Below are 20,614 nucleotides of genomic sequence, written 5' to 3' on the forward strand. Positions count from 1 at the left end.
TTTCTTCTTCAGGAATGTATTCCAAAACATGGTGGAAAATGTCAAAAAAGGATGTAGCCTAATACATTAAGTAATAATTGTTGCATTCATCTATATTTTTTAATAATTACAATATCTAATTAATTATCTTGATCAAATACTACGAATTATTACATTTCTAAAATCTCAACCTTTTATTTATTATCTTTTTTTATTATTTCCTTAGAAGGGAACAGCAATTTGAATAATTTTGATAGAAATTCGTAAGATTAAGTTATATTCTTGATGTAAACAGTCACTAAATGATCTTAAGAAGATTTAACAAGAAAATATTAATGAGCCATGACCAAGACTCAGGTTTTATTTAGTATTAATATATAGCATAAATATTTGTTTTGTTCATTCAGTCCGAGTGGCATTTCTATGTAAAATGTTCATTCAGCATTAACTTATAGACACAAGTGCTATTTACAATGTTGGTCAGTAAGTAACCTGATTACAGAAACAGAACTGTGGACAAATGGGGTCAAATGGATAGTATGAATATTGAAGCCCAGTGAACAATAGTTCCCAACGCGCCCGCGCGCACACACAAACAGTCGTGAGTAATTTCACCCGCCTAAATTGCCTATTGGCGGGGTTATTTAAATTTCCTTTCTTCATTGTAACGTCTATTTATTCAGTATATCTAATATAGGCCTACCCAAATAAACAATGAATGGAAAATGGCGCTTTGGCCATTAAACATAATTTCATCCTCTCAATCCTCAACACAAAATGCAGTTTATTAGTAAACATGTTCCAATCCAATTGGATTGGAACATGTTTACTAATAAACTGCATGTATATTGTAGCTGTATTACTAATACTTAACTAAATACATACAAAAAATACATATGGTTATGTTTCGCACAAGTGCATTAATCAGGTGCTCTTTGATTGAAGTTGTGGGTGGCTCTTAGAAGAGCCTTTTATGGATGAAGTATTGTTTGTATGTTTACTTCTTCTTGGGTGCTGCCTTCTTCTTCGCCACCTTGGGCTTGGCAGCCTTCTTCGCTGGTGCTTTCTTGGCAGCAGCGGGCTTTTTGGCCACCTTCTTGGGGCTCTTGGTTGCCTTCTTGGGGCTCTTGGCTGGTTTCTTGGCCGCTGCGGGCTTCTTGGCTTTCTTGGGGGATTTCTTGGCGGCTGCGGGCTTCTTGGCCACCTTCTTGGGACTCTTGGTCGCCTTCTTGGGGCTCTTGACGGGTTTCTTGGCAGCGGGCTTCTTGGCTTTGGGGGCGGCCTTCTTGGCCGGCTTCTTGGGCTTGGTGTCGGCCTTCTTGTTGATCTTGAAGGAGCCGGAGGCCCCGGTCCCCTTGGTCTGGAGCAGAGCGCCCTTAGCCACCAGGCTCTTGACGGCGATCTTGACGCGGGCCTTGTTCTTGTCCACGTCGTAGCCTCCGGCAGCCAGGCTCTTCTTGAGGGCGGCCAGAGACACGCCGCTCCGCTCCTTGGAGGCGGACACAGCTTTAACGATCAGCTCACCGAGGCTGGGGCCGGCCTTCTTCGGCCTGGGAGCCTTCTTCTTGGCCGCTTTGGCCGGGGCGGGGGCGGCTGGAGCTGGGGCGACTTCTGCCATTCTCTTCTCTGTCGTTTGTTCAGATACACACCAAACTGGGAGTCTGACTGGACTGGTAGTGAAGCCGGAGCAGGGGGTGGGACTTAAACACACTGTGAGAACCGTGTAGACTCCACTCAGCCCACCGTGCTTTGTGCAGGCGGAATGCCGTGCAGCTTGTGTTTTCTCTTCATCGATAAATGTCTAAAATACAGATCTGGGAGAAATACTGATGTCTAGCAGTGAATGGACCCGATAGCAGACTTGTGTCTCTTCATATTGAAGTCATGTAGAGCGCTGAAGGTTTCTGCATTTTGTTCGGGGAGGCTCCAAACCTCACCTATGCACCGTCGTGGGAAGCGCTGCTCACTGACATTTCTCTCCTAAAATGCTTTAAAGTGCATTAGATACCCACCAAAACCCGTTTACAGCTGGCCGAGATGTTTATCTAGAGATTAAACGTATAAATAATCATCTCTTGAAAATCGTTTTGATTTAAACTGAAGCTATTTTGGTATCAGCAAACACACTCATGCTGGCGGTGGGCTGTGGCGTGAGACTCTATGAGAGATGGACACTGTGGCTATAACCATTTATTTTGTTCTGTTGAGGACTTCATTTATGATTCATTAAATAAGTGTTTTTGATATGTTAAAACAGAAGTACATATAATTAACATTTATTTCTTTCATTTTGGAGGTTCTACTGTTACTGAACACAATCATGCAAGCTGAGATCTCCTGTCCTCCAAAGTCTTTATCTAGTGAGTCATTGATCCCAATCTCATTTTGTTTTGGACACAAACAATTATAATATATTGACCTCACCTGGTATATTATTGAGTATCTTTTGTTTTTTTCCAACAATGTTGAAAATATAAGGAATGCAAATACTGGTACAGCAAATGCTTATACAGTTTGCATCATTTGTTTTTGGAAAATAAAAAAAATATATTCATGACTCATGATTACCAAGCACATCTCTATCATACATGATAATTATAGGAAGACTGGAATATTTGTCCCATCTCTTGTCTTCACTCTGCAGCTTTGTCTCTTGCACTCATTACGATTGGTTGCTTATAATGTTGACAGTTGGAAAGCTTACTCCTATTGTGCACTTACTTTTTTTAATTACTGTAAATAAGAATGTCACTGAGATACCTAAAATATATTTTTTTAAATGAGTTGGAGCTAAAAACATCAAATGTAAATGCAAAATATCAGTGTAAGAAAGCTGTGGATCTGTAAGGAGGAATTGCTTGGTCCATTGCAGAAGAAAAAAAAAAATTCTTTGACCATTGGTGAGTGCCATGGTATATTATTCAATATCACCTTTTTTATGTATTTGGCTAATGTTGAAAATAAGGAGATAAAAGATAGTAAAAATCCTAACAATGATTGGAGTAATCAGGGTGTCACAGTGACCCTGGTGAGATGAGAAGACCAACGACATCTTTCCAGCAACATTTATTTATCTGGATGACTGATCCTGCCTCAGGACAGTGCAAATGGCGTTGGGGGGTTTTGTTTGTAGTATGTAAATAGTTCAGTCTTTGTACAAAGTAGAATATTTTTTAAAATCAACTAAACACTAAGTGAATTAAAACTTTGCCCTTCCAGAGGAAGTGTGTGGCTCTTAAAAGAGCCGTTGGGTTGATGTTGACAGCAGGCAGCTGATTACTTGGAGCTGGTGTACTTGGTGACGGCCTTGGTGCCCTCGGACACGGCGTGCTTGGCCAGCTCACCGGGAAGCAGGAGCCTTACGGCGGTCTGGATCTCCCTGGAAGTGATGGTGGAGCGCTTGTTGTAGTGAGCCAGACGAGACGCCTCACCGGCGATGCGCTCGAAGATGTCGTTGACGAACGAGTTCATGATGCCCATGGCCTTGGAGGAGATGCCGGTGTCGGGATGGACCTGCTTGAGCACCTTGTACACGTAGATGGCGTAGCTCTCCTTCCTGGTCTTTCTGCGCTTCTTGCCTCCCTTGCCGGCGGCGGTCTTGGTCACGGCTTTCTTGGAGCCTTTCTTGGGCGCTGACTTCGCTGGTTCAGGCATGACGAGTTCTCGGTACTTTGCAGTAACGAATAAAGTAAACTGGAGAGAACGACTGTTTTTATAGGCAGTTATGCAAATAGCACTGTGCGGTTCCCCGCCTGCGATTGGTTGCGTTTCGGCACGTGACCGGGAAGTGGCTGCGCGAGAAATTCTCCCACAGAACTACAATGGATAGAAAATATATTCTCATTCAAATTAATGTGAGCGTGCTGATGTTTTGCTGGAACTAAACACTGCGACGAAACAGGTCTTAAACGCAGCATTGGTGCATTAAATTCAGAAGATGTTTGTTTTGCCATAGTGAAGGCATCATATCGTCAAACATCCCAATTCAATATTGAATATTCAATCTGAATTTCGCACAGTGTACAGAAATGAAACACTGGACATTTTCATTACAACATGATGAAAGATCAAAGGCTGCCAAGAGTTGTCTTGTGCCAGAGATTACCATGATGCACCAGGAATGTACCAGTCTATCTATTTTATTTCTATGTCTCTAATCATTCAACTCCACACAAAGACTGTCCGCAACTGGCAACCGCGCGCGGGCTCCACTCCCCCAACCCCCATCCATTCATACCAACTTCAAAGACACGAAAGTTATAATATGAATTTATTCTATTAACAGGGCTCACTTGAAGCGTCAGCCTATTAATGTTTTACTCTTCCATGTGTGTGCACACAGCAATATAAATGCCTCATTTTCAATAAAAACATATCCAGGAGCAGACCCGCTACTTAGGCAGCAAAGGACATCTATAATTATATCGTATTAGCATTGTCATATCAGATATAATATATTCCCAGAAAATTCACGATAGTCTCTCTGAATGTTAATGAGCCTAAATGTGTTAATAAACAAAAGAAAGGAAAAGAAAAAGAAAAGCAAAGCGCTGATGTTGTCAAAAACATCAGCACCAACATCAACAAGACAACATTCACCTAAATATAGGTTACTACATTATCAAACTCATTGAGAAGAATTGCACTTTTTGCACAAACCAACTTGAATCTCTACCTCAGTTTTTGGTCCTATTGTCTCAGAGAACACTATTTAATATTAGTTCAGAATGCCAAGATATTTCTTATTATAGAAATAAGGCTCCGGACTTAATAGTAAAGTTGGTATTGTTGACAAATTTTCATATAAATCGACAACTAATATCTTCTTCCACACGAGCTCGTTCATTTAATAAGCAAAAAAAAAAAAAAAAAAAAAAAGCAGTAATACAACATAATTAAAAAATGTCTTATAGGTTATGTAACCTAGTTATATCATGTAGCTAGGTTGGTTTTTGTTATGGGGTAACATGCCTGATTTTTTTTTTTTTTATTAAATCAAAAAAAAAAAGCAGAAGGTACAAGAAGCTACAACTTTGAAAAAACAACATTAAATTCAATCATAACAAGAACTGAACTCTTTATATTGATAAAGTGGGCGGCTCTTAAAAGAGCCTTTGTGGTTTAGTTGACGGTAAATGAAGTTAACCTCCGAAGCCGTACAGAGTGCGGCCCTGCCTCTTCAGAGCATAGACCACATCCATGGCGGTGACGGTCTTCCTCTTGGCGTGCTCGGTGTAGGTGACGGCATCACGGATGACGTTCTCCAGGAAGACCTTCAACACACCGCGGGTCTCCTCGTAGATGAGACCGGAGATGCGCTTCACCCCGCCGCGGCGAGCCAGACGGCGGATAGCGGGCTTGGTGATTCCCTGGATGTTATCACGGAGGACTTTACGGTGGCGCTTGGCGCCTCCTTTACCGAGTCCCTTTCCGCCTTTGCCTCTTCCGCTCATGGTGCTGATTCGTTTAGTTCAAAAGTAGAACAAACTGATGCAGAAGCTCAGAAAGCTTCAGTATATAAACCCTCCTTGCGGACGTAAAAGAGCGCGCTTAGCTGGGCGGTGCCAAACTCTGCAGTCCTTCCCCTCATGTTAGTTAGCAGAAGCTACCAGCATTTCCATTTGGGCGATTTCGCCTTCAAAATAAAATTGAGAAAACGGACACAATATTTGGATTTTTTTCATCATGCTCTATATATGACAGAGTAACTGTTGATGATTTTAATGTGTTATATTTCACTGTAGATCAAAACACTGTTGATTATCATTGCAGTACAGCAGCCCTACACAGTCTTGGCTCCTCATTCCCTTTACATTTAGTTTGACCACTGTGTGGATCTATGGATTTATGGGTTTTCTTTCTTTTTCTAATTATGTATTTATTTGTTTCAAAGAAAGATAAAGGCACACCGGTGTCCTAGTGAGGTGCCGTTAGTGATAACATAGCTATAAAAAGGGGGGAAATCTGTCAAAAAACAGCTCATGGAGAAAGATTTAATTAATTCATTTCAACCAACATTTCGGACATGTTGCCATTATCAAGGTGGTTAAAATCCCATGCCCAAAACACACACTATATTACCTAGTGTTAGTTATTCTCTCTGCTTTTCTCTGCTCACCTGTCTCTAGCTTTCTCTCTACCTTACCTGGCATAAATTAGACCTACTGAGTGATTCTTTGGTCTAATCAATCAGAATCGTTTTAATTCAAACCCTGGAAAATTTGAATCCTTCCTATCAAAACCTGACAAGACATGGAAGTTTGTGATTGGATGGGAAAGAACCTAAATTGCCCATAGGTACCCGTAGTATGGTATATGATGTATGTATGCTATCGAGTAAAATGATGTAGTATATGATGTATAGTATGTAGGCCTATATGAAGTATGTGACCTATATGACATAGGATGTATATGATGTGTATATGTAGTATGTATATATGATGTAGGCTAGTATGTATATGATATATACTGTATATGATGCCCTTTGAGACATGCTTGTGATAAAGGGCTATATAAATAAACAAGACTAGACTAGACTAGACTTACCAAGCTGTAGGCCTAATGCAGTTCCTGAGATATAATTTTATATATTTTTTAAATATCTAACCCCAAACAGTTTGCTTCAATAGATAACACAACACACAACAGCCAAAGACATACTGTATGTGGATAACTGTATTTTAATAAATAATAAGGATATATACTGTATAATAATAAGACCTAGTGAGCAGCCAAAAATTAAGAGCATGTAGATAGCTCTATTTTGATTTAAAAAAAATAAATAAAAAAAAAGTCAGATAGAACCTTTTAATTCAAAGCTAACACATTACTATCTCATTTTGCTCCTCCGAACACCTTCTGTGCCTCCATTCACTCCTGTAGCTTCACCTCCAGACTTCACAGTCCTGGTGACTCTAACTGGTTACAGTCCTCACTGCTGAAGAGTTACCACCAAACCTGAGCTGGTTATTACTGTCAGATGAACATTATCACTGCTGGGAAACTATAAAAAGTGGGAAAAAAAAGAAAAAAAAAGATTTAAATAATACATATAATAGTTATATACCTCCAGTTGGTTATAGTATCCTGGACTGCACTCTTTTCACTTTACCCTCAAACAATCAAATCCAATTAGGTGCCATTCACTAACCTGATCAAACAGCTTAGAAATTTGTTATAGGCTAATCGTTTATTTTTAATGAAAGATTGGATGTGAAAACTCCTTGTGGCAAATATTTGAATTCTAATGAAACAACACTTGACAAATGTCTAATGGATTTACTGAGTTTAGTCTGCAGCTTCAGAGATGAAGGTTCCTCATAATCAACTCAGTTTAAAGCATCAAATCCCCAAAAACAATGTTTTTTACTTGGGGTGGGGAAAAGGGCGGCCCGCGGGAGAAATCTAGTGCCCCAAATGTAATTTCCAAAGAAGTTAATCGACCTTAATCATTCAGTATTTTTTATCCCTGATGAGAGACAAGGAGACAGTCGAGCAGACCAGAAACAATCAGTGGTGCTGAAACTTGTGATGCGGCCACAGCGCCACCAACAGGCTGAGGGCAGCAGCTGCTGAAATTGGCAGTTTTAGGAAACATTTATCATTACAGATCAGCAGCGCCCCCTTCTGGACTGACAAGAGAATGACTGATATAGAATATAAATATGTATATATATATATATATATATGTATATGTCTATCTCATCAGGTTATTGTAGCCATGTACATGTACCAATGTAGTGTTACCATTGACTTTTGTCTGGTTTCTCTTTAATAGGCGAGTGATACAAAATTTCCCTATTCACCTTTTCCACCCCGGGCCGTCTTAAAACTCAATTAAGTTCAGAACATAACTAAACACTTTTCTGTGAGTTTGTGAACACATCAGTCTTTGGCTGTTAGTTGGAGTCATGAAGACGTTTATTTGTTGTAAAGCTTTTTCAACATGTTTTAGTCAGGGCAGGGTGGCTCTTTACTTCACTGTAGATGATGTGGTTAAATTTCACCATTTGATAGACGCATAATAAAACTGCACCACCTGATCTGTGATTTCTCTGCCAAAGACTTCTACCCACAAGTTTAGACTGGTTTAGACTTTGATACTGAAGTCATGAGGATGTGACAGCAGCCTGCAGACACCCAGGACTGAGGAAGGAGAAGAAGCAGCGTCTGTCAGATTTCACTGGTTTATTCATTATGGATGTAATCTTTATTTAACCAGGTAGTCACATTGAGATTAAAATAAATCTCTTTTTCTAGAGAGACCTCGCCAAGAAACAAGTGACCTGGTGGAGTGACTGACATTCATGGGAATAACTTGAGTAAGTGTAACTCTGCCTCATTTGGGAAATTAGTTTCATTTGAGAATCAAATATCTCTTAATAAGAACCAACCTATTCTTTGTGTATTGGTATATTGCCCTCATAACATAATAACAACCTAATAATTTTATCATTGATTTCTCAGATCTGTTGTCTTTGATAATGGCTCAGTGCAACAAGGTTATTTTTCTTGGAGATTTCTTTATCCATGTATGTCCAAATAATACAACAGCTGAATAATGTTTAAATCTAATTTAATTCCTTTAATCTTAGTCAGTCTAAAGCAGGACCTGCAAATAAACTTGGCCAAACATTTTGTTGTAGGCTACCTTACATAAAAAAAAATTTAAGAAAGAAAGTCTGCATACTGTAGCTCCCTTTTACTGCTTTATTGTACCACAGAATGACGTTTCAACACAGCTGTTGAAACATCATTCTGTGGATAGATAGATTAATTAAAGATTAATGAGTAATCTGTGTTTTTCTCTGACACTGTAGATTAATGATTACAATCTCTCTCTCTCTCTCTCTCTCTCTCTCTCTCTCTCTCTCTCTCTCTCTCTCTCTCTCTCTCTCTCTCTCTAAGCCAGTCTACTTTCACTTATCGCTTACTGGTGTGGCAGCAGGTTATTTCCAACATGAAAAGGTATTGTAGCCGAGATTTTACCTTACAGTTTATCGTGTATTATTCTTCAACACATTAATGCTTACTGTTGATTGATTTAACTGTAATAAGGCAATCATAAAGAATAAGCCTCCATTTGTGATTCGAGGGGTGAAAGTATGTGAGGAAACTCACTGTTTAGGTTCAAAACATTATAACACTTTTCTCTAACAATTTGTGAACACATCAGTGTTTGGGTGTTATTAAAGTCAACAACATGTTTATTTGTTGTAAAGTTTTTAAACCTGTTTTAACCAGAGCAGGAATGCTGCTTTTTAGTTCGCTGTAGATGATGTTGTTAAATTTTATCTTTTGATAGACATAATAAAACCACCTCATGATAAGTGATGTCTCTGCCACAGACTTTGAATTGGCCTCAGATATTGCACATTGGTTTGGACTTTGATACTTAATTGGACTTTGATACTTACTTTAACTTATATAGGCTACACCGTTTATTCATGTTTATTCAGGTCAAGACCTCTATTTATCAAAATTGTTTTAATAGGCAATATGATCATCTTTAATTATGTCAGGGTTGTTAGAGCGCCCTCTAGTGGTAAATTAGGTTTACAGCTGCTTGAGGCCAAGTTTTAAACACCACAGTCCCACAGCAGCTTCACACCATGTTGACTGTCTGCTGCTGTCACAGGAGTGATGAAATACATGCTGCTTAATACACTTCATACACTTTCACTGTATTCTAACACTTTTTCTACCCACTACTTCTACTACAACACATCATGTCAAAGTTATGTTCCACTAAAACTGCTACTCCTACTTCTGCTTTGTAGACATTTAATGGCATATTCCTCTAAAACACTACTCTGACTACTACTCATTCTTTTAAAGGCATATTACCATTATTACCATTTATAAAGTTTAAAATATTTTGCTTTTACATATTTGTCTATGGAATTGAATGACAGAGAGTGAAAAGTGAAATCTGGTGGTCAAATTGTAAAGAACTTTCAAAGATTTTTTTTTTTTTACTTTTTAACCACGTACACTTCAAAAAATTGAAACTGAGAGGAAGCAGGATAAGAGTTAAGGCGAGAGATAGGGGGATGTTTTTTTTTTTTATTGTTTGTTTTTTCAGACAAAAATAATAGGATGAGAGGAAAAATCATTCAATGGGAACAGGGCAGAGTAAGGTACTTCAAGTTTCAAACTTTATTAAACTTTGGTGTGCTAATACTTTTTTTTTTTTAATACCGACCTGGTGGTTTCTGAGTATCCACCTGCTACTGTGGCTGGTTGACTAAAAAGTTAATGATCTTCCTCTCTGTCAACCAGGATCCAGCAGGAGAGACCAGACTCCCCTGGACCCAGCTGTGTGTCCCTGAGGAGTGACCAGTCACAGGACGAACATATTCTTTTTAAAGATGGACACCATTCTTCTGAGCAAAGGCAAGACTTTAACTTTAATAATAAAGGTTTGCTGAGCATGCATGCTCTTTTTCAGTATTGCTCTTCCTCACATATATTCAGTTATGCATTATGCAAACGACTTCCACCGAAGCAATTTGGGGCTTAATTGTCTTGTAAAAGGATACTTTGGTGGTAGCTGTGGAGGAGGGAAGAGTTTTACTCATTTACTCTCCTCACACTCCAGGATCCAAGTCAGGATCTCGCAACCTGCTGGTCAAAAGCCTGCCTCTCTAACCTTTTCACTATCATCACTATCATCATTTTGTCCATCCTGCATTTCTATCAGGATCCAGCAGGAGAGACCAGACTCCCCCGAACTCAGCAGTGTGTCCATGAAGAGTGACCAGTCAAAGGATAGTCACCACTCTATTGATCAAAGGTAATAAAACTGATGATAAAAACAGATGGGCTTGATGTTATCAGAGTATCAGTCATGAGATATAGATTTGGTCTGGCCCTTCATGCACTGTTGATTTAGTTTCCTCTTTCAAAACATCATATCCAATAATTAGAACAATAATTAGTGCATTTCACCTTGTGTTGCTACCAGGATCCAAAAACAACACATTTAACGACCTGTGTGTGTGTGTGTGTGTGTGTGTGTGAGAGAGAGAGAGAGAGAGAGAGAGAGAGAGAGAGAGAGAGAGAGAGAGAGAGAGAGAGAGAGAGAGAGAGAGAGAGAGAGAGAGAGAGAGAGAGAGATTATATGACATAATACACTATCTTTTCTCCACAGAGTTCACCAGGAGAGGTCAGAGGTTCCCAGTGGTCAGTCTGCCCAGGTGCATCAAACAGACCTGGACTCCATATTTATGGTTTGTAAATGTACAACAACACCTTTTACTTCTGCTGCAAATTAAATTATTCTGGTCAAAAGTCTCCATGCTACACTCTTTAGACCAGTGGGCTTTCAGTCTATGCAAGATGGTTTTGATGTTGTGTTTTGGTATGAAAGATTTATTCAAGTATTATTATGTTGCAGCTGCTTGAGGAGAACATTGTAATTTTTGTGAAGAATGAGCTGAAGAGGTTCCAGAGGGTTCTGAGTCCAGAACACCCAGAATGCTTAGGGAGGCAGAGTGAGGATGAGGAGGTGGTGGATGGAGAGGAGGAAGAGCAGAGGAGAAGCAGCAGAGAGGCTTTTCTGAAGATCACACTGCACTTCCTGAGGAGACTGAAGCAGGAGGAGCTGGCTGACTCTCTGCAGAGCAGTAAGAGGCTTTTAATTTAACATGATGGAAAGGGGAAATGATGGGAAAATGGGAGTTTTTTTCATTTCCAAACTGCTGTAAATGGAGACCTTTCTTAATGATCTATATAACTCCATATCAATGGTAACTAATTACAATCCCAATGGATAATCTGGTAAAACTATTAACTGGTTAATGTGGGTGTACATTGCTGAACACAGTGATGTATCAACAAATAAAACCAAAACAGCTGCTGTTGAGCTGCACACACAGTCAGGACGACCATGGAGTGGGAAAATATGTCATTCAATCGTAAATGTTTACATTTCTCATATTCACTGTAACATCGACTCATTGATGTTATTTGATGTTTGTTCATTCAGAAACTTTCCCTGATGTGTGCCAGCGTAAACACAAATCAAATCTGAAGCAGAAGTTTCAGTATTTGTTTGAGGGGATTGCCAAAGCAGGAAACCCAACACTTCTGAATCAGATCTACACAGAGCTCCACATCACAGAGGGAGAGAGTGGAGAGGTCAATGATGAACATGAGGTCAGACAAATTGAAGCAGCATCCAGGAAACCAGTGAGACCAGAAACAACAATCAAATGTGAAGACATCTTTAAACCCTTACCTGGAAGAGATAAACCAACCAGAACATTGATGACAAAGGGAGTGGCTGGCATTGGGAAAACAGTCTTAACACAGAAGTTCACTCTGGACTGGGCTGAAGACAAAGCCAACCACAATATACAGTTCACATTTCCATTCACTTTCCGAGAGCTGAATCTGCTGAAAAGGAAAAGGTTCAGCTTGGTGGAACTTCTTCATCACTTCTTCACTGAAACCAAAGAAGCAGGAATCTGCAAGTTTGACAAGTTCCAGGTTGTGTTCATCTTTGACGGTCTGGATGAGTGTCGACTTCCTCTGGACTTCCAGAACAACGAGATCTGGACTGATGTGACAGAGTCAACCTCAGTGGACGTGCTGCTGACAAACCTCATCAAGGGGAAACTGCTTCCCTCTGCTCGCCTCTGGATAACCACACGACCTGCAGCAGCCAATCAGATCCCTCCTGAGTGTGTTGACATGGTGACAGAGGTGAGAGGCTTCACTGACCCGCAGAAGGAGGAGTACTTCAGGAAGAGATTCAGAGATGAGGAGCAGGCCAGCAGGATCATCTCCCACATCAAGACTTCACGAAGCCTCCACATCATGTGCCACATCCCAGTCTTCTGCTGGATCTCTGCTACAGTTCTGGAGCATGTGTTGAGAACAGATGAGAGAGGAGAGATGCCCAAGACCCTGACTGAGATGTACATCCACTTCCTGGTCGTTCAGGCCAAACAAGGGAATGTGAAGTATCATGGGAGAGCTGAGACAGATCCACTCTGGACTACAGAGAAAAGGAAGATGATTAAATCTCTGGGAAAACTGGCTTTTGAGAACCTGGAGAAAGGCAACCTGATCTTCTATGAAGCCGACCTGACAGAGTGTGGCATTGATATCAGAGCAGCCTCAGTGTACTCAGGAGTGTTCACACAGATCTTTAAAGAGGAGCGTGGGCTGAACCAGGACAAGGTGTTCTGCTTTGTCCATCTGAGCATTCAGGAGTTTCTGGCTGCTGTTTATGTCTTTCTGTCATTCATCAACACCGGTGCCAATCAACTGAGAGAAAAACAGGTAACCTCCCCACCATCCAGGCTATTAAGAAAGAAATCTAAAGTAAATCACTTCTACCAGAGTGCTGTGGACAAGGCCTTACAGAGTCCAAATGGACACCTGGACTTGTTCCTCCGCTTCCTCCTGGGCCTTTCCCTGGAGACCAATCAGACTCTCCTACGAGGCCTGCTGAAACAGAAAGGAAGTAGCTCACAGACCAATCAGGAAACAGTCCAGTACATCAAGGACAAGATCAGGGAGAATCCTTCTCCAGAGAGAAGCATCAATCTGTTCCACTGTCTGAATGAGCTGAATGACCGTTCTCTAGTGGAGGAGATCCAACAGTACCTGAGATCAGGAAGTCTCTCCACAGATGAACTCTCCCCTGCTCAGTGGTCGGCTCTGGTCTTCATCTTACTGTCATCAGAAGAAGAGCTGGACGTGTTTGACCTGAAGAAATACTCTGCTTCAGAGGAGGCTCTTCTGAGGCTGCTGCCAGTGGTCAAAGCCTCCAATAAATCTTTGTAGGTGCAGATAACTGGACTTTTTTTTTTAAAGCATCACCTGTCATGTTTTCTACATGAAAGAAAAAAATATATTGTCAATGTTAATTTTTTATCTTTATCACGAATGCTTCTTCAGGCTTAGTGACTGTAAGCTGTCAGAGAGAAGCTGTGAAGCTCTGGCCTCAGTTCTCAGCTCCCAGTCCTCTAGTCTGAGAGAGCTGGACCTGAGTAACAACGACCTGCAGGATTCAGGAGTGAAGCTGCTCTCTGCTGGACTGGAGAGTCCACACTGTAGACTGGAAACTCTCAGGTAAAATCCATTTACAGTTTTTTTCAAATGATTTGACACATTTTTCCAAACTAAGGTCCATGCTGTCCACACTGTCTGTCTCAGTTCTGTATTTCTGAATATGCAAAAGAAGGAATGGAAGCCCATTCCCGCTACTCAATAAAATAAAAAATGACTCAATTCTGACTTTATATCTCAGAATTCTGACTTTTTTTCTCAGAATTCTGGCATTTTATCTCAGAATTCTGACTTAATTTCTCAGAATTCTGACTTTTTTTCTCAGAATTCTGACTTCATTTCTCAGAATTCTGAATTTTTTTCTCACAGTTCTGACTTTATATCTCACAATTCTGGCATTTTATCTCAGAATTCTGATTTTATTTCTCACAATTCTGACTTTTTATCTCACAATTCTGACTTTATATCTCACAATTCTGACTTTATTTCTCAGAATTCTTACTTTTTTTCTCAGAATTCTGACTTCATTTCTCAGAATTCTGACTTTTTTATCTCACAATTCTGACTTTTTTATCTCACAATTCTGACTTTTTATCTCACAACTCTGACTTTATTTCTCAGAATTCTGACTTTTTCTCAGAATTCTGACTTCATTTCTCAGAATTCTGACTTTTTTATCTCACAATTCTGACTTTTTTATCTCACAATTCTGACTTTTTATCTCACAATTCTGACTTTATTTCTCAGAATTCTGTCTTTTTTTTCTCACAGTTCTGACTTTATATCTCACAATTCTGTCATTTTATCTCACAATTCTGACTTCATTTCTCAGAATTCTGACTTCATTTCTCAGAATTCTGACTTAATTTCTCAGAATTCTGACTTTTTTATCTCACAATTCTGACCTTTTTATCTCACAATTCTGACTTTATTTCTCAGAATTCTGACTTTTTTTTCTCACAGTTCTGACTTTATATCTCACAATTCTGGCATTTTATCTCACGATTCTGATTTCATTTCTCAGAATTCTGACTTTTTTATCTCACAATTCTGACTTTTTTATCTCACAATTCTGACTTTTTATCTCACAACTCTGACTTTATATCTCACAATTCTGACTTTATTTCTCAGAATTCTGACTTTATTTCTTCCACTTCTGACTTTATATCTCACAATTCTGACTTTATTTCTCAGAATTCTGACTTTATTTCTTCCACTTCTGACTTCTTTTTTTTTTGTGTGAGAAAAAAAAGTACAAATTCCGAGATATAAACTCAGAATCATGAAAATAAAGTCAGAATTGTGAGATAAAAAGTCAGAATTCTGAAATAAAAAGTCAGAATTGTGAGATATAAAGTCAGAATTGTGAGATATAAAGTCAGAATTGTGAGATAAAAAGTCAGAATTGTGAGATATAAAGTCAGAATTGAGTAGTTTTTTATTTTATTGAGTGGCGGGAATGGGCTTCCATAGGTGACACTGCAAGTTTTATATCAGGATTTCGGAGCCATTATACATTGGTATTTTCAATTTTACTCAAAAGAAAGTCTTGCAGTTTTCCAGAATGTTTGCCATTCTGATCCAGCTTCATATACACAGCCATGAACCTGGATGATTTAGAGAAGGTCATTCATGCTTTGATATCATATCATTAAGATTACAGCAGCTGTCCATCATAATTCACTGTCACATCTCCAGCTTGTTCAGAATAAAGCAGCTAGGATTTTAACTAGTGCTAAGAAGAGATCATACACATCCCCAAGTTTAACATCTCTCCACTGGTTACCAGTTAGATATAGAATTAATATCAAGATTTCACTGAGCACATTTTAAGCGTGGCTAGTTTTGGCCCAAAGTTACATAACAGACCTCATAGTTCCCTATGAGCCAGAGTGTAAGCTGATATCTTTGGGTCCTTCTGACTGTTTCTCAGTCTAGACTTAAGACTAAAGTTCATTACACTTTGGCCATCAGAGCCCCTAAACTGTGGAAAGCTTTCCTAAAGGACTTAAGCTAGCATCATCCTTTAAATCAAAAAACACTTTTATTGACTTGCTTTTGTGTAATGTTTGTGTCTTTACTGCTTCCCATGTTTTTATTTGATGTAATTATTGTTTAAAACCACTTATTTTGAAATTGTTTCCAATTTTTTATGTCTGCTGTATATATTTACTATAATTTTTTCATGGCTTTCTGTAAAGCATAACATAGCATATGCCATTTGGTGGATTATTTTTCCAGATCACCTTACAGTACCATGTGTGCATACATTTTTAGCTTGGATGACCCCAGTGGGAATCAAGCCAGTGTCCCTGGCTTTGTTAGTGCTACACTCAACTCAGTGAACTACATCATGCAAAGTACATGTGAGCACTTCTTTTATTTTTGCTTTCATATCTTTTTATGTCCATTGAGGCTGAGAGGCTGTAAGCTGTCAGAGAGAAGCTGTGAAGCTCTGGCCTCAGTTCTCAGCTCCCAGTCCTCTAGTCTGAGAGAGCTGGACCTGAGTAACAACGACCTGCAGGATTCAGGAGTGAAGCTGCTCTCTGCTCCACAATGTAGACTGGAAACTCTCAGGTCAGTATTCTTCAACCTGTTCAACCATTTAAATCCTGCTTTATATACAGGTTAATGTCAACGAATAAACACTTAATATAGTACTTTGTGTTTTGTGTGTGTGTGTGTGTGTGTGTGTGTGTGTGTGTGTGTGTGTGTGTGTGTGTGTGTGTGTGTAGGTTGTCAGGCTGTCTGCTCACAGAGGAAGGCTGTGCTTCTCTGGCCTCAGCTCTGAGCTCCAACCCCTCCCATCTGCGAGAGCTGGACCTGAGCTACAATCATCCAGGAGACTCAGGAGTGAAGCTGCTCTCTGCTGGACTGGAGGATCCACACTGGAGACTGGACTCTCTCAGGTATGGAGAGGCTTATTGTTTATTTAATGTCCATGTTTCCATGATCAAAGAGAATATGCTGGTCTGACTGTTTATCCCTCCACCCCCAGTCTGGACCATGGGGGAGTGCACAGGTTGAAATCGGGTCTGAGGAAATGTAAGTGTGTGTTTAGTTTTATTCATGAAAACAAATCAGCACACGTTCAACTATTTTAGATTGTGTAGTTGTGGTTTCTTCTGTATGTTCCAAGCTGTGTCTTGTTCTCTCCATCAGATGCCTGTGAACTCACACTGGACCCAAACACAGCACACAGAAACATCTCTCTGTCTGAGGACAACAGAAAGGTGACAGAGATGAAAGAGGAGCAGCCACATCCTGATCACCCAGAGAGATTTGACTGCTGGGAACAGCTGCTGTGTAGAAATGGTCTGACTGGGTGCTGTTACTGGGAGGTAGAGTGGAAAGGAGGAGTTTATATAGGAGTGACATACAGAGGAATCAGAAGGACAGGAGATGGTCCTGACTGCAGCCTTGGAGGGAATGACAAGTCCTGGAGTTTGTTATGCTTTAATAACCGTTACTCTGCCTGGCACAATAACAGATCAACAGACATACACATCTCCCACTCCTCTGACTCTGGCAGAGTAGCAGTGTATCTGGACTGGCCTGCTGGCTCTCTGTCCTTCTACAGAGTCTCCTCTGACACACTGATCCACCTCCACACCTTCCACTCCACATTCACTGAACCCCTCTACCCTGGGTTTAGGTTTGGGTTTAGGTGGTTTGGTTCCAAAGTGTCTCTGTGTCAGATAGAGTAAAGTCGCCTCCTGTGTGGAGAAACACTCACACTGCTGACAAAAGACAGTTGCTGAAATGATAGTTCACTCTGTACAGGATCACACACACACACACACACACACACAGAGACACACACCTATATCTGTATCTATCACCTATATCTATGTAGTGAGAATACTAATGTTTGTATTTTCGTATATGTTTACTAAGTTTACTACTCATTTTACTTTAAACAAACATGAATCATGAATCACTGTAAATAGAGTGTATTCTATGTGTAAGGTAAATGAATGTGGTTTTGACATTGCACATGTACAGGAACATGGACATTTTATTTTGAAAATGAGTTAAGATATTTAATCAGTTACTGTTTTTCATCTGTTTTTGGTTAAAATATCTTACCTTTGGACTTGTGTTTAATTGTTATTTAGTTAATCTTACTACTCCAAGGTAAGAATCTGTTTTCTACAATTGTCTCAGAAATTAAGGTTAAATTAACATAGCATAGTTTTAAACAAAATTTGTTGACTTTAATATGTTATTATTTCACCTTAAATTAAACAATTTTGTTGTTCTGTTGTTTTATACGTTGTGAGTCATGACTTATCATAACGAAGGAAAAGGTAAATCTGCTGTATGTCATCACTGATTGGAAGTTGGTGGAACCAAGTCAACTCATGCAATGATTTTCAGTGTTTTTAGTTTGAATTTTTCAGTTAATTCCCAATGAGATTAAAATCTCTTTTGTCAAAGCAGACCTGCTCAAGAGAGCAGAATGTAAGTCACAGACAAACAACATACAACAATCTAAGGAAGCAAAATACAATCAAAGTCATATTAGAGCTGACAAATTTCCTGTAAAGAGCTCCAATAAGCAGTAGACCAACAGAAGGCTGGTGGACCAAACCTTTTAAAATCAGTGGCAGTTTAGAGGATTGATTAATCTTTAGAAATCATAACTAACAACCCACACAACAACATTTTTTGCAAAATTTCAGGGAATTTTCAGCTTTTAAATTATAATAATCCAAAAGTTCATTCTGGTTTAATCTCCCTTTAAGCAGGGCTGAAGAGTAGTATTCCCACTTTGGTGGACCGAAGACTTTGAGTCCATTACATTTACAAGCAGATATCCTCTTTTTACTTTTTTTATTTTTAGGGCCCGAGCACCGACCGGTGCGAAGCCCTATTGTATTTCAAGGAATTATTATTTTTCCCTCCAATGAATCGCATTTTGAGGGGCTAACGGTGCTCCAAAACTCACCAAACTTTGCACATGCCTCAGAACTGCTGAAAAATTACATATTTTATGGGTCTTGCGCATGGGTGTGGCAAAATGGCTCAATAGCGCCCCCTACAAAATTTCAACTAAATATCCCTCGCGCTACGTTTCACCTACATGTACGAAATTTCACAGGCACATGTATCATGTCCAGACTTAAAAAAAAACGTCCTGGGTCCTATGACCTAAACCCAACAGGAAGTCAGCCATTTTGAATTTAGTGTGGCATTTTTGGCCATTTAAAGGGGTCATACTTTAACGAACTCCTCCTAGGAGGTTAATCGGATCCACCTCAAACTTGCTCAGCGTACATAACAGACCTTGACGATGAAAAGTTGGTAAAAGCTTGAGTTTTCATCTAACGGCGTGGGCGTGGTGAGGCGTCGAATTTCCATGTTTCGCCACGAAACAGGAAGTGCTATGTAACTCCACTGTACATGGTCAAATCTGCCCCAAACGTAACATGTTTGATAAGTGTCATGGCCTGAGCACATCTACAGGCCAATATTCACTTCTGGTCATAGCGCCACCTACTGCCAAAACAGGAAGTGGTTTGTAACTCGGTTGTACGTGGTCAAATCTGCCCCAAACTTCACCTGTTTGATGACAGTCCCGGCCTGAACACATCTACATGCCAATATTCTGTTATAGTCATAGCGCCACCTACTTCCAACACAGGAAGTGGTTTGTAACTCCACTGTACATCGTCAAATCTGCCCCAAACTTCACACGTTTGATGATAGTCCCGGCCTGAAGACATCTACAAGCCAATTTTGAATCATAGTCATAGCGCCACCTACTGGCAAAAGGAAATGACATGTTTTATAATGAAAATTCAGAGCCGCGTCGACCGGTCGGTGTCCAGTAACGACGCCGCGGCTGCGGCACACCCCGACATGCGCAAAAGTGCGAGGGCCCGATCATCGCTGCTTGCAGCTTTAATTATTATTGTTATAATAATTAGGGGCCGGAATGTAGGAGCCATGTATGTGTTTGTGTTGTGTTCACACTGCTTCACCGTCACTTACGGTAATTTGGGGCATGACATGGGGGGTGTGTGTGTTGGTAGGAAGAGATATCACCTGTTTGTTAATCAGTCAGTCTGGTTAGGGCAGAGAGGGGGTGAGTGGGGAGTCCTTATTTTCTGTTGACCGTACGTTTCTACGCTTTGCTTTCTATACCAAAACTGGCATGTTTCAAGTGTTGTTCGCTGTATGGAGGCCTGAATACTCGCTCGTCTTTGTACATGGTTTGAATGTGGCGATCGACGTTGGATGTTGTTTTTGGAATGCATCGGCTGCGGCTGTATTTATGCATTCTCTGTCGTTAAATGTTGATTCTGCTTTGGATGTTCTATTGTGCAAGCATTATTGAGGAACGGCAACATGAGTGGATCGGGGACTGGTTCTGCTGCTAATGGACCTGAAAATGAGAATCCAAAGAGAACAATCACTCTCACTGAAAAGGCTTTGGGTTTCAAAATTGAAAGGCTCCAGAAAGAGCGCCAAACCAAGGTGACAGAAATAAAGAGTGTGATACTTGCTTTGAAAGAGCTCATGAAAAATGATGACAATGCAAGTGCAATCCCAGCTAGAAAATATGCTGCAGCTGTCTAAGGATAGCATGTCATTGCATGAGTCATTG

At 40.0% G+C, this 20,614-nt stretch overlaps 6 protein-coding genes across 7 annotated transcripts in view; 3 read left to right on the top strand and 3 right to left on the bottom strand.

Moving 5' to 3' along the window:
* Nucleotides 1-18,094, top strand: part of LOC139913189 (NACHT, LRR and PYD domains-containing protein 3-like) — a 29,459-nt gene extending 11,365 nt beyond the window's left edge. Inside the window, exon 13 of the mRNA XM_078284390.1 lies at nt 17,164-18,094. Coding sequence (XP_078140516.1) covers nt 17,164-17,708 — 545 coding nt within the window. The 3' untranslated portion in view covers nt 17,709-18,094. The remainder of the gene's footprint in view (nt 1-17,163) is intronic.
* On the bottom strand, nt 977-1,597 carry LOC144539440 (histone H1-like). 2 transcript variants are annotated; one of them, XM_078284399.1, is made up of 2 exons: nt 1,073-1,597; nt 977-1,030 (listed from the first exon to the last, which is right to left on the bottom strand). In XM_078284399.1, the coding sequence occupies exons 1-2, from the start codon at nt 1,595-1,597 to the stop codon at nt 977-979; spliced, it is 579 nt and encodes a 192-aa protein (XP_078140525.1). The 2 variants fall into 2 exon arrangements, with proteins under 2 accessions (XP_078140525.1, XP_078140524.1); XM_078284398.1 differs by having other exon boundaries at nt 977-1,597.
* LOC139910339 (histone H2B 1/2-like) lies at nt 3,213-3,646 on the bottom strand. Its single transcript, XM_071897605.2, has one exon. The coding sequence runs from the start codon at nt 3,631-3,633 to the stop codon at nt 3,256-3,258; it is 378 nt and encodes a 125-aa protein (XP_071753706.1). The 5' UTR covers nt 3,634-3,646; the 3' UTR covers nt 3,213-3,255.
* LOC139928334 (histone H4) lies at nt 5,012-5,476 on the bottom strand. The gene has a single exon (XM_071920836.2). The coding sequence runs from the start codon at nt 5,430-5,432 to the stop codon at nt 5,121-5,123; it is 312 nt and encodes a 103-aa protein (XP_071776937.1). The 5' UTR covers nt 5,433-5,476; the 3' UTR covers nt 5,012-5,120.
* LOC144539529 (NACHT, LRR and PYD domains-containing protein 3-like) lies at nt 10,752-12,665 on the top strand. The gene is made up of 5 exons (XM_078284936.1): nt 10,752-10,774; nt 11,132-11,210; nt 11,378-11,606; nt 11,969-12,397; nt 12,655-12,665. The coding sequence occupies exons 2-5, from the start codon at nt 11,208-11,210 to the stop codon at nt 12,663-12,665; spliced, it is 672 nt and encodes a 223-aa protein (XP_078141062.1). The 5' UTR covers nt 10,752-10,774; nt 11,132-11,207.
* On the top strand, nt 12,583-14,245 carry LOC144539439 (protein NLRC3-like). Its single transcript, XM_078284397.1, has 2 exons — nt 12,583-13,772; nt 13,891-14,245. Exons 1-2 carry the CDS (start codon nt 12,676-12,678, stop codon nt 14,066-14,068), a joined length of 1,275 nt encoding a protein of 424 aa, XP_078140523.1. The 5' UTR covers nt 12,583-12,675; the 3' UTR covers nt 14,069-14,245.
* Nucleotides 18,095-20,614: the final 2,520 nt, after the last annotated feature.

This window comes from Centroberyx gerrardi, chromosome 7, assembly GCF_048128805.1.
Source record: "Centroberyx gerrardi isolate f3 chromosome 7, fCenGer3.hap1.cur.20231027, whole genome shotgun sequence".
NCBI lineage: Eukaryota > Metazoa > Chordata > Actinopteri > Beryciformes > Berycidae > Centroberyx > Centroberyx gerrardi.

What these genes read in the sequence shown, in the direction of transcription:
- LOC144539440 (XM_078284398.1), bottom strand. Translation starts at nt 1,597, where the DNA reads ATGGCAGAAGTCGCCCCAGCTCCAGCCGCCCCCGCCCCGGCCAAAGCG.
- LOC139910339 (XM_071897605.2), bottom strand. Translation starts at nt 3,633, where the DNA reads ATGCCTGAACCAGCGAAGTCAGCGCCCAAGAAAGGCTCCAAGAAAGCC.
- LOC139928334 (XM_071920836.2), bottom strand. Translation starts at nt 5,432, where the DNA reads ATGAGCGGAAGAGGCAAAGGCGGAAAGGGACTCGGTAAAGGAGGCGCC.
- LOC144539529 (XM_078284936.1), top strand. An exon ending in GGCTGACTCTCTGCAGAGCA is followed by an intron (nt 11,607 to 11,968) that starts GTAAGAGGCTTT and finishes TTGTTCATTCAG; the next exon opens with AAACTTTCCCTGATGTGTGC.
- LOC144539439 (XM_078284397.1), top strand. Translation starts at nt 12,676, where the DNA reads ATGGTGACAGAGGTGAGAGGCTTCACTGACCCGCAGAAGGAGGAGTAC. An exon ending in AAAGCCTCCAATAAATCTTT is followed by an intron (nt 13,773 to 13,890) that starts GTAGGTGCAGAT and finishes ATGCTTCTTCAG; the next exon opens with GCTTAGTGACTGTAAGCTGT.